The sequence below is a fragment of the Nyctibius grandis genome, chromosome 3 (assembly GCF_013368605.1).
Source record: "Nyctibius grandis isolate bNycGra1 chromosome 3, bNycGra1.pri, whole genome shotgun sequence".
In the NCBI taxonomy this organism is placed as follows: domain Eukaryota; kingdom Metazoa; phylum Chordata; class Aves; order Nyctibiiformes; family Nyctibiidae; genus Nyctibius; species Nyctibius grandis.
Genome location: NC_090660.1, coordinates 28396256 through 28409087, shown reverse-complemented (window position 1 = coordinate 28409087; position 12832 = coordinate 28396256). Strand labels below are relative to the sequence as shown.

Sequence of the window (12832 nt, the reverse complement as noted above, 5' to 3'; positions counted from 1 at the left end):
ATATCTCTGGATCAATTCTGAGCAATAAAAGATATTCAATGTTTAGTACTTGATAAACTATGAGTTTTCATAAAACCATCATAAGATGAAAGTGTATCTTGCCCCCATTAACAGAACTGAGGAACTAATTTTGCATTATCAGCTTCAGACACATAGCACACATCTGAGAGATTCATTATACAGCACCATTTAACCTTCTATTGATCACAATTACAACAGTAAGTGTTGAGAGTTTCTTTGAATCCAGTTGCAACATCTAAAGGTTTGCATCCATAAACTAATACCACATTTTTAGTGGTGCATTCCGACTTCAGTAAATTGCCAACCATTGCTCTGAAATTGTCAGCAATTGCATAACTTTTATTCTTTGCACTGGAGAAGAACATAGAGTTTAAAAATAGGCTCCTAGAAGTTGATTTTTCTTACAAATAGGTCTAACCATTTAATAAACTTTAATTTTATATTTCTCTCCTTTCTAAATAGATAGCTTTAAATTAAAAATTTCGAACAGACCTTAATATAGATTTTTCAAAGGCAGGTCTAATTCTTCCATGCAATAAATTGTTCATCAATTAATTTGTTTTCTTATTTTGTTTTCTCTTAGCCAGCTGAGCTCATGAAAAGATTTTACTTCAGCCTAACATGAGGACAGTTTTACGGTTCCATTGAGTAATATCAGAAAGGACAGTTAAAAATACCTTCTGAACTGATAAAGTAGAACTGAATAAACAGATAAAATCCAGATTAAATCCTATCTCCATAGTAAAATCATTGGCTAATATTCGTTCAATATATTGGAGTAATTTTGCTAACACTGCTCTTGTAACAAATGCATAAATTGTTTGAAAAGAATTTCAGAAAATACAATTTAAAGGTCCATTACAAAAAGGAGTTTAGCATTAAATAAAAAGTACTGAACTGCAATCCTGCAACTATTATTCTAATGACACCTAAACAGACTATGTTGGCTGCATAAATGTACCTGAGCTATGGTCCTGTCAGGACACCAAGATCTGATAAGAAGAAGATGTCTGAAGCAGTCCAGGGATTGACCATAGCCACTAGGAACCGGTTCTTCTTCAGGATTCTCACTATCAAACCACATTTTCCACTGTTTCTCTGCTCTGGAAATCTGCAGTTAAAGCATCAAAGGAGTAAATCTCACTAAACAGATAAGTCACATTTCCACTGCCACTAGGCCACAAACTTTTAATGAGGGTCAGAGACATGTAACCCACACAAAGGCATTTTTTTATCAATGTTAGCACACAGATTTAGTAAGGCTGTTAAAAAAAAGAGAGGATAAGCTTTCAGATCCTAAGTACAAAGTTGTAGAATGCAACAATGCTCCTAAGTATTCATACTCTGAAAAAACGAGCTGCTACTCCATATTTTCCCTTAATGATATAATGGCATAGCAAGGTCAGAACACAGACATCTAGGTTCAAAGATAGTTTTGAGAACACTAGGTACATATCTACTCCTCACATGACTGTACAATTGCATATACCAAATGCTATTTACTTACTCCATTAGTTACCATACACTTAGTGTCCATTAAGACTATTCATACAAGTATTAAATTTACTGAACACTCGTTCCTTAACTCTTACGCTCCATGTAATCAGAGAAATATTGGAACAAGCATCATAAAATATAGCATAAGAAAGCACAACAGGGATGCAAGAAAGTCTAACAACCTTACGGAAGAAGATTCAAGTTGCATTACATGAATTGGATAATAGCAAGTTGTATCCCAATCTGAAAGTATAATTATATAGGGTGTGAAATGTTCTACTTTCTTCTTATTTTCCTGTGTTTTTTTAAGTTGTTTTATCAATACAGGCTGCTAAGCAATCAGGGACACAACTGCGATTCTGATACCAGTTCCATTCTGTGCGATAAAATAAACATTTCCCACCACATGCCTCGATCACTACCTGACGATCCCTATCAAATAAGAGATTCCTTTTAAAAAGCTCTTACTTACTCGATCAAGAATATCTGAAAATTGTTTAAGCTTACTGAGCTCCACCAAGTTCAGCCAAGTCATATCCAGGATCCATTTAGCTGGCTTAGGAGGACAAGCTTTAAGGTCTAGGGAAGCACCACCTGCAAGAAATTAGGAATTACTTATAATTAGAACTGTTGGAGTCACCCAAAAGAAAAAAAAAAAAAAAAGAACCTATTTGGAAAATATAAACTAGATACTGCAAGACTATTTCAGTGACTAAGTTTTCCCAGTCTACTTTTTACTGTAAAAGAATAAGCTTGAGTTTATGGAGAAAAAAATGAAGAAGATTAATTTCAATGTTTTTTCTTTGATTTTGTTATAGATAATGTAATAACTTTGCTAATATGTACATTTGCTTTCCGTGAAATTCAACTGAAGCTAAAAGAAAGCAAACACAAAATAAAAAGAAAATACAAGTTACAAGCATCCATAGTTTTAATCATGAGTTTGCAGGGGTTTTCTACCTTATAAAGTCACACCATGTTTGGTGAAAGAGTTTGTAGTTTGGTTAGTTTACATTGAATTTGTTTATGATGTACCTTAAACTTAATCTTTGTTAACCATATTCTCTTTTGAGGATTTACTTAACTATTTCTTTGTGCAATGTGCCTGGAAATAAATGCTTGTTGCGAAAAGATATTCTGAAGATTCAACACGGAAAAGTTAACAGTTATAATCCGTAAAGAAAGGTTGCCTGGAAAATTAAGTATCTTGGAAAGGTAACACAAAATTACTCCAAGCTTTCAAGTGAAGATACACAGTGCTTGCATGCAGTTAAGACTAATGCCATGAACCTGTCATGTTCTGCTAACAGTCTGATATTCTTTTAAACTGTTAACATCACTTTCTATTCCTACTTGCTTGCTTATCCTCCTGCAGTCACCAAATAAACTAAAAAGATGTTTAGTATAATGACTTTTCCAAGTCAAACCCATACCTGGTGGTATTTGAGCAGTAGACATAAATATCAACTGAAAGGATACTTAATTTTCGTTTTAAATTCTCACAATTCTCAAAGCTATATTTATCAATATTCAGTGTGCTGCTATAAATTAGAACTACCATATGATGTTGTCTGTCACCAGAAAAGAATGACAAATGTATTCTTTCAATTGACTGACTTCTCATGTGCAAAAGGAAGCAGCAGGTTGGCTAGGAGATATAAGTACAGCTCACAAATTTTCTACAATAATATATGTGCTCCACTTAAAATTGTTCCATAGTTCCAACCTTTAATAAGTGTCAGAAATTCTCCATGCTTCACTCTGTTTCTTTGTATATCAATCTTTAATGTAAGTAATAATGTGAAAAGAAATTTGTGCTCCTCATAGAGTCCTCGGGCAGCATATTTGAACACTTCGTATGTCATATGTTCAATAATATTAGTAATCCTCTTGCTAGTTATAGGGCTCTTAGTAGACCTGTCGGAAGAAAGGTCTGCAGTTGAATGTCGATTTGCATATGCTTTATTAAAGGGAATACTATGGAAAAATAAAAAGCCATAGTTCAGAACTTTCAAAACATGAAAAAATAATACATCACAAACACACAATATCAGACAGCAAGCTAGCAACAACTTTCAGATTGAAGGAGCAACAAAAAAAAATCCTTTCTAATGAAGCCTTTCTGCATAGCTGAAAACCAACAGAGTATAATGGTTTTTAATAACCTAATGCCTAATTTTTAAGGACTGTAAGTACATTAGAAGGTTCTTTGCCTTGGTAACAGACAAAGGCTTATGGGTATTTAAACTGTCCTGTCAAGATTGTAACAAGCAACACTATTCTTTCTGACATTAGTTTACAACAAATCTTTACTGTACTACGGCCACCTCCAGAACTGGGTAAGTACAAATGATACTTATTGTTAGCTAAATTACCTGGCCAGAGAGTGGTCAAAAAGCCCCAAAAACTGCCGAAGCGAAGTCTGATACATCACATTGACCATGCTCATCTCAGTAATAAGGAAGTATAAGATGCTACCTCGAGTTGCAACTGAAGGACAGGAAACAAGACTGTGTTCAAAGTAGAAATGCAGAGCAGAAAACTTTAACTCTACAAGTACAGTGAGTTTAACACTAATGCTAACTGAAGATTCTTGAGTTTACTGGCCAGAAAAATAATTAAAATGTTAATTTAATCCTCATTTATATGTTAGTAAAAAAAAATCTTTTCTGTAATTAATGCATACTATGTAAAGCCCATTTTGCAAATATGACCATATTTGGAGAGCATCTGGATGGTATACTGCAATATTCAGATCATCAGTAGAACATATATAAAGTAAGACGGTTAGAAGTACCGTTTGAGTATCTAAATTTGTCTTCACAGTCTTTTACAGGACTCATATAAAAGCTAAATGAACTGTACTGGTTTAACTTACCCAGCACTGATTTAACTTACTTTCAGCAGTCATTTAACTTCAAATACTAAGTTTTTACAAAATCCGCAATGATTTCTGGTACAGTAACTGTAGTATTTTACACATTTCCTAACATGCAGGTATAACGCTTAATTCCAAAGAGCATTTTTTTTTCACTTTTTTTCACGTTTTCACCTATCAGTTAAAAGTCAAAAGGCTGACGAAATATGCTTATTATAATAACTTAAGGATCTATGACAGGATAAATGAAGTATTAATCCAAACAGATACAAAAAGCACTTACGATTACACTGGCCCTCTAAAAAAAACGCCAACATGTTGAACTCAAACATAGTTACCTAAACACCCTAATGACTGGTCTCATTGACAGTCCATAGAAAGTGTCAACATTCTAACAGCTGAGAAAGAACAACCAAGCCCTCCCAAGTTTCTGACCCAGTAAACTAGATGGACAGGTACACTTGTATATAGAGCAATGGGAAGTGTAGCAAGAGAATAGATCACTCCATTTTATAAATTTCACCTGAAGCATAATGTTGACTATTTTCTCCACCATAGCTAAATATGACATTTCCTAGATACTTTTAACTTCCTAATTTCATCCTACCCCATTTTTCTTACTCTTAGGTATTGCTGTTTTAACTCTTCACTCCAGTCATTTGTTTTTCATCACTACCTTCACTCACCAGGTCTGTACTCTTCCCGGGATGAGTTGATCTGTACTTCAGTTTCAGCAGAAGTTTGCAGTTTCTGTGTTACATCCTCAGCAGTCTTCTTAGTGTTACTCAATACAATTATTAGACTCTCATCATCTGCCAGAGAACCCTTAGTGCTCGTAAGTCGGAATAAAAGGTTGTCTTCTAGGTCTTTCATCCTCCTTTTGTTCTTAGTCACATCTTCAATAAGATCTGTTCTTTCTTTCTCTAATTCCTGTTGGAATACACAGTAATATTTGGAAAACAGAAGAGTAATCAAAAATAAAAACAAAATAAAACTAGGTATTTAGTTTAAAAGTACTGACCCTACTAAAACAGCATAGGTCAAGAGTAACTGCACTAATTTGGGGAAAGAATTCCAGTGGTGTTTCTCACAGCAGGTCTATTGCTAGGTTTCTGAACCTGCTACATAAGCATGCATCAATAAATCGTTTCAAGAAATACTATGGAGTGTACTCATATCATGAATTAGAAGTTCAGAATAATAGTTGCTTTTCTTCTGTTTCTGTTTCAAAGAACATGTGCAAACACCTTTCCAGGCATAGGATTTTGTTTCACTCCATCTAATGCCATCCTCGTTTATGCCCTGTTTTCCAATCATCATATTGAAAATACAATTTCAGTAATAATGAGCATCCCTAGTCAACGAATCAAGCATCAAATATTTCTAGAAGTGCATCTAAAAATACTCCTCCATCAAACAGGGATAACTTTAGTCTCTCACTAAAATGCTTCATTGATTAAGAGAAGAAAACATGTAGAACTGAAATTGAGTTGCTTCACTAGAAGTATTCAGTTGATTACTTTTAGTAATACAAGCTGGGTGGTTTATAAGCCTACTTCATTTTCCAGTGGTCATATATAAAAAATGGATAGCTGTCAATTAACAGCTTTACATTTAAAAAAAATAATAATTTTCAAAAATCTTTAAAATATCTAGAAAAATATGTTCTTCAGAGATAAAAGCGTTTCAGTTCATTCTTCTACTACTTTTAAAATTAAACTTTAAAAACCTTACTACAAATGAATCCATCAGAGAGAAAAATACTTCATTGAAACAATACAAAATGTTTCAATACAGTGAGGTAAAAAGAAAGAAAAAGGGAGATGAGGGATTAAGAGTCTTTCATGAGATAAGGATAATATGAATCTTACAAATGAAAAATAAGTGAGCCCGTTGGTAAAAATTAGCTATGTCTACAGAAGCACTCCTTCACTGTTTACAAAGGTCTAGTGGATAGTTTTAACAAAGTCTCTCTAAAGTTGGAAGCTGTGCGTTCACTCCACCTTTCCCAAGTCTCAGACAGGCTGCTACTATTCCAAAGAAAGAGAGACAACGCTAACAAATACATGATCTCTCATACAGAACTAGAGGCATTATGAACCTGAGACCTCAGCACAGCTTAAGGTAAAGGTTTTGAGTAGCCTTCATTTATAAAGATCTGCAACACTGTTGAAACTTTTCAAACTGTTTTATTGTTTTTCCACATTCTAAACTCCTACATTCTGCTAAGATTCCTAAGCATTTGAAGCATTTAGTCCTTGTAAAGAAAGTCCTTTTATCTTAAAAAGGAAATTTAAAAAAGAAAAAAAAATCTTCATCTCATTATCAGATTTAGGTTCTTTTCTTGTCTCTGTACAAAACGTATATTGAAATATCATCATCATCAGGTAGAAAAGATTTATTGGGACCATTGTCACAGAATAATGTAAATGTCACGTAACTTAGAAGAAGTGCATACAAATTCAAAAGATTCTTACAAAAACTGATGAAAAAAGACACAAAAACTACAGTTAACTCAATTTTAATCAACTGATGCCTAACGGAACTAAAGAAAAGCAGGTAGCAATTATGAAGCAAGGCAAGTATTATGCAAGTTTGATGAAGCAGAAAATTTTTAAAAGTATAACATTAAAGGAGTGTTAGCATCCAATTAAATATAATATTTATCATTCTGAGAAATCATTCAGAGCCAAATTAAATTTCATTTTTTGCTGAGTTCAATTTAAAAGGTTAAACATATTTTAGAGTGCAATACTTTCATAAAACAGAAAGCTAAGTTTTCCTCACAAGAGCAGCCTGAAAAATAAGTTGGAAACAGAATGACCAAACTAAAGCAAGTGAAGTAACCTAATGTCCTGGTTTGGCTCAAACCAGGCCAAATAGTCTTAGAGAACCCAAGGTCACTGCTTACATGTAAAGAGCTGAAGGGGGTTGTACCTGCAGGGAGGAGTGGACGGGGCAGGTGACCCAGGATTGACCAACGAGGTATTCCATCCCATACATGTCATTCTCACTTTCCTGTTTATCACTAACCCACTGCCTCCTGGAGGTGGGGCCCAGGAGGGAGGGGCCCTCCTGTCTCCCACTGATTGGTACCAGCTTTGCCAAATCTCCAGTTAAAAGCCTGCAGGTGTGATGGCAGGAGAGCTTTTGCATTTTGCCCTCTGCCCGTGCTGGGGGGAGCTACTGCCTTTTCCCCTCTGCCTGTACTGGGGGGAGCAATTCTGCCTGAGGAGGATTTCCAAGCTCTTGATCTTGGTTTTGTACATATTTGTATATATTTGGTTATTTCTATTATTATTGTTATTATATTCTTTTTCATTATTATAGTTTATTAAAACTGTTTTAACTTTCCAACCCATAAGTCTCTCTCCCTTTTCCCTTTCCCTTTCCCTTGGCGGGGGGGGGGAGAGGGTTAACAGAGAGCATCTGCCACCTGGTTAATAGCTGGCCCAGCTTTAAACCGTGACAGATTTATTGGCGCCTAACGTGGGGCTCGAGAGAAGCTCCAACAGGTTGCTCTGATAAGTTGAATCCTGGCTCTGGTGGGAGGAGACCCGGAGAGCTCAGCTGAGAGAATATCAGATTTCTTCCCTTGAGATTTACGAGGGGTTGGAAAGTTAAAACAGATAGTGAAGATGGTGATGTCATTTTTGAATGCTGTATTATCTCATCTTTTTATGGAGTTTCTTTCACAATTGAGTATTGCAATGATGCCTTACCTGCCGTGGGCACTGTGTTATTGCTTGCTTCTTATGAATGTTTACATGCAGTTTAGCAGTGGGCGCTGGTCGAAATGTATTGTTTTGGTATGGGGTTTGATACTGATTTATGCTGTGATAAACTGGGCAGTTAATATTCCGATCTCTTATCTCTATGACACAATGATGGGCAGCTTTAATCGCGAATCAGTAGCAGCAACTTCATCTGCACGCTCCAGGCGCCCTTTAGCTGATTCTGTTAATGATTACACTTCCAGTTTTACTTTGGGAAATAGTACCTTCTCCTTTTCTGCCAAGCTGATTCCACTAGATTTTGCGAAATTAGGATGGTGCTGTCTAGGTGGCATGTTTTTATTTTTGGTTGTCCTGAATGTGTTTCTGATGTGGGATAAGATTAAATATCGGTGCAGGGACAGTTGTAGGTGTTATGCAGCCACCTCAGATCCTACAGTGTGTACGGCTGCTACAGCCACTCAACCCACTGAAACCTTGGCAGCCTGTACCACAGCTGCTACACCCCCCAAGATGGCCACTGCAGCTACTCAGACTCTCAGCACTCCCACGACAGCCACTGCATCTACTCAGACCCCAGCATCTATCGAATCTGTACCAATTGCTCCTGTAACCAGGAAGAAATACCAAAAGAAATCAGCTCGTGAAGAGAAGGATGATGACTCAGAGCCTTCTAAGACAGAGCCATCATATGACCCAGGTGAGGGCCCTTCTCAGGCAGAGTTAGGGCCCGACACAGATGGGGGTTCCCTTGATTGTCCTTTTAAAGCAGACCCATCACAGAAGAAAGGCCCTTCTAAAGCAGAACTATCACAAGAGGACTCGGACGTAGAGATAACCTACCACTCCTTATCCCTGAAGGACCTGAGAAATATAAGGAAAGACTTCAGCCGTTATGACAGTGAACCTATTATTACCTGGTTGCTCCGATGCTGGGATAATGGGGCAGACAGCATGCAATTGGATGGCAGAGAAGCCAGACAGTTGGGATCCCTGTCCAGAGATGGTGGTATTGATAAAGCGCTCGCAAGAAAGTCAAACACTGTCAGTCTCTGGAGGCGACTCTTGTCAGCTGTAAAGAGCAGGTATCCCTATAAAGATGATGTTATGAGCCACCTAAGCAAATGGACCACTATAGAAAAAGGTATTAACTACCTTAGAGAACTGGCTGTGCAAGAGATCATTTATAGACACCCACGGGACATTGTAGATCCTGTAGATCCTGATGAAGTGGAATGCAACCGATCCATGTTCCGGAAGGTTGTGAAGAATGCTCCACCGACATATACCCATACATTGTCAATATTAGTATGGGGAGAAGATGCTATGGCACGATCTAGTGTGGGCGAAATGGCTAACTGTATGCGACAGTATGAAGATAGTATTTCTTCCCCACTGCAGGCACGCATCTCGGCTGTGGAAAAACTGACTAAGGAGAACAAGGACTCATTTAAACAACTGTCAGACAAACTGTCCATGATCGAGAATAAACTTGACTCTCTACCTACACAGGCGCGCGTTGCAGCCGTTAGGAGAAAACGCTCTCCTACAGGACCAGCTCAAAGGAAACAGAACACATCACGAGGTATCCTGTGGTTTGCCCTGCGTGGTTATGGGGAGGACATGAGCAGATGGCATGGACAACCTACCAGTACCCTACAGGCACGAGTACGTGAGTTGCAAGCTAAAAGAAATACCAGAGAGAATTTTTCTAGGAGGATGGCTGCTCCAGTTACCAGTGAGCAGGACCCCAGTCAGGGGAGATGGGCCTCAAATCACTTTTTCCCAAGTGTGAATAGGAGAAATGAAGGTCCAGTCCCTGTGAGCAGCATGAATCCATTTCTTAATTAGGGGGGCCCTGCCTCCAGCCAGGTGGAGGAGAGGGACAACCGGATTTATTGGACTGTGTGGATTCGATGGCCTGGCACATTAAAACCACAAAGGTATCGAGCCCTGGTAGACACTGGTGCACAGTGCACCCTAATGCCATCGGATCATAAAGGGGCAGAATCTATCAGCATTTCAGGAGTAACAGGAGGATCTCAAGTGTTATCTGTATTGGAGGCCGAAGTGAGCCTAACTAAAAATGAATGGAAAAAGCACCCCATTGTGACTGGCCCAGATGCTCCGTGCATCCTTGGCATAGACTACCTCAAGAGAGGGTATTTTAAGGACCCAAAAGGGTACAGATGGGCCTTTGGTATAGCAGCTGTAGAGACTGAGGACATTAAACAGCTGTCTACCTTGCCTGGCCTCTCAGAAGATCCTTCTGTTGTGGGGTTGCTGAAGGTTGAAGAACAACAGGTGCCAATTGCTACTACCACGGTGCACCGACGACAATATCGCACCAATCGAGACTCCCTGATCCCCATTCATAAACTGATTAGACAATTAGAAAATCAAGGAGTGATTACCAAGACTCGCTCACCCTTTAATAGTCCTATATGGCCAGTGCGAAAGTCTGATGGAGAATGGAGATTAACTGTGGACTATCGTGGCCTAAATGAAGTTACGCCACCGCTGAGTGCTGCTGTGCCAGACATGCTAGAACTTCAATACGAACTGGAGTCAAAGGCAGCCAAGTGGTACGCCACCATAGACATTGCTAATGCATTTTTCTCTATTCCTTTGGCACCAAAGTGCAGGCCACAGTTTGCTTTTACCTGGAGAGGTATCCAGTACACCTGGAATCGACTGCCCCAGGGGTGGAAACACAGTCCTACTATTTGCCATGGACTGATCCAGACTGCACTAGAAAAGGGTGGAGCTCCAGAACATTTGCAATACATTGATGACATCATTGTGTGGGGTGATACATCAGCAGAAGTTTTTGACAAAGGGGAGAAAATAATCCAAATTCTTCTGAAAGCTGGTTTTGCCATAAAAAGGGGCAAGGTCAAGGGACCTGCCCGGGAGATCCAGTTTTTAGGGATTAAATGGCAAGATGGGCGTCGCCAGATCCCGATAGAGGTGATCAACAAAATAACAGCTATGTCCCCACCAACTAACAAAAAGGAAACACAAGCCTTCTTAGGCGTTGTGGGTTTCTGGAGAATGCATATTCCAGATTACAGCCAGATTGTACGCCCTCTTTATCAAGTGACCAGAAAGAAGAATGATTTTCAGTGGGGCCCTGAACAACGACAGGCTTTTGAACAGATTAAACAAGAGATTGTGCATGCAGTAGCCCTTGGACCAGTCCGTACAGGACAAGATGTTAAAAATGTGCTCTACACCTCAGCTGGGGACAATGGTCCTACCTGGAGCCTCTGGCAGAAAGTGCCAGGGGAGACTCGAGGTCGACCCCTAGGATTTTGGAGTCGAGGATACAAGGGCTCCGAGGCCAATTACACTCCAACTGAAAAAGAGATACTGGCAGCGTATGAAGGAGTTAGAGCTGCTTCAGAGGTAATTGGTACTGAAGCACAACTTCTCCTAGCACCTCGATTACCAGTACTAGGCTGGATGTTCAAGGGTAAGGTTCCCACTACCCATCATGCAACTGATGCGACGTGGAGTAAATGGATTGCATTAATTACGCAGAGGGCTCGAATAGGAAACCCTAATCGCCCAGGAATCTTAGAAGTGATCATGGACTGGCCAGAAGGCAAAGACTTCGGAATGCCACCAGAAAAGGAGGTGACACGTGCTGAAGAAGCCCCACCATATAATGAACTACCAGAGGATGAGAAGCAGTATGCCCTGTTCACCGATGGATCCTGCCGTCTTGTAGGAAAGCATCGGAAGTGGAAAGCTGCTGTATGGAGTCCTATACGACGAGTCACAGAAGCCACAGAAGGACAAGGTGAATCAAGTCAATTTGCAGAAGTAAAAGCCATCCAGCTGGCTTTAGACATTGCTAAACGAGAAAAGTGGCCAAGGCTGTATCTTTATACTGACTCATGGATGGTGGCAAATGCCTTGTGGGGGTGGTTAAAGCAGTGGAAGCAAAGCAACTGGCAGCGCAAAGGGAAACCTATTTGGGCTGCTAAATTGTGGCAAGATATTGCTGCTCGGCTAGAGAAACTAGTCGTGAAGGCACGTCATGTAGATGCTCACGTACCTAAAAGTCGGGCAACTGAGGAACATCGAAACAACCAACAAGCGGATCAAGCTGCTAAAGTGTTCCAAATAGATTTGGACTGGGAACACAAAGGTGAACTATTTTTAGCTCGGTGGGCTCATGACACTTCAGGTCATCAAGGGAGAGATGCAACATACAGATGGGCTCGTGACCGAGGGGTGGACTTAACCATGGACTCTATTGCACAGGTTATCCATGATTGTGAAACATGCGCCGCAATTAAGCAAGCCAAACGGTTAAAACCTTTGTGGTATGGGGGACGGTGGTTGAAATATAAATATGGGGAGGCCTGGCAAATTGACTATATCACACTCCCTCAAACCCGCCAGGGTAAACATTATGTGCTTACCATGGTGGAGGCGACCACCGGATGGTTGGAAACATACTCTGTGCCCCATGCCACTGCCCGGAACACTATTCTGGGCCTCGAAAAGCAAATCTTGTGGCGACATGGCACGCCAGAGAGAAATGAGTCGGACAATGGGACTCATTTCAAAAACAGTCTCACAGACAACTGGGCCAAAGAGCATGGCATTGAATGGGTATATCACATCCCCTATCATGCACCAGCCTCTGGGAAAATTGAACGGTATAATGGGCTGTTAAAAACTACCCTGA

The 12832-nt window shown here is 39.5% G+C and overlaps 1 protein-coding gene across 1 annotated transcript in view; it reads right to left on the bottom strand.

Moving 5' to 3' along the window:
• DNAH5 (dynein axonemal heavy chain 5) overlaps window positions 1-12832 on the bottom strand; it is a 136622-nt gene that overhangs the window by 13513 nt on the left and 110277 nt on the right. The window contains 5 exon segments of the mRNA XM_068396901.1: window positions 983-1132; window positions 1991-2112; window positions 3245-3435; window positions 3894-4008; window positions 5083-5326. Coding sequence (XP_068253002.1) covers window positions 983-1132; window positions 1991-2112; window positions 3245-3435; window positions 3894-4008; window positions 5083-5326 — 822 coding nt within the window.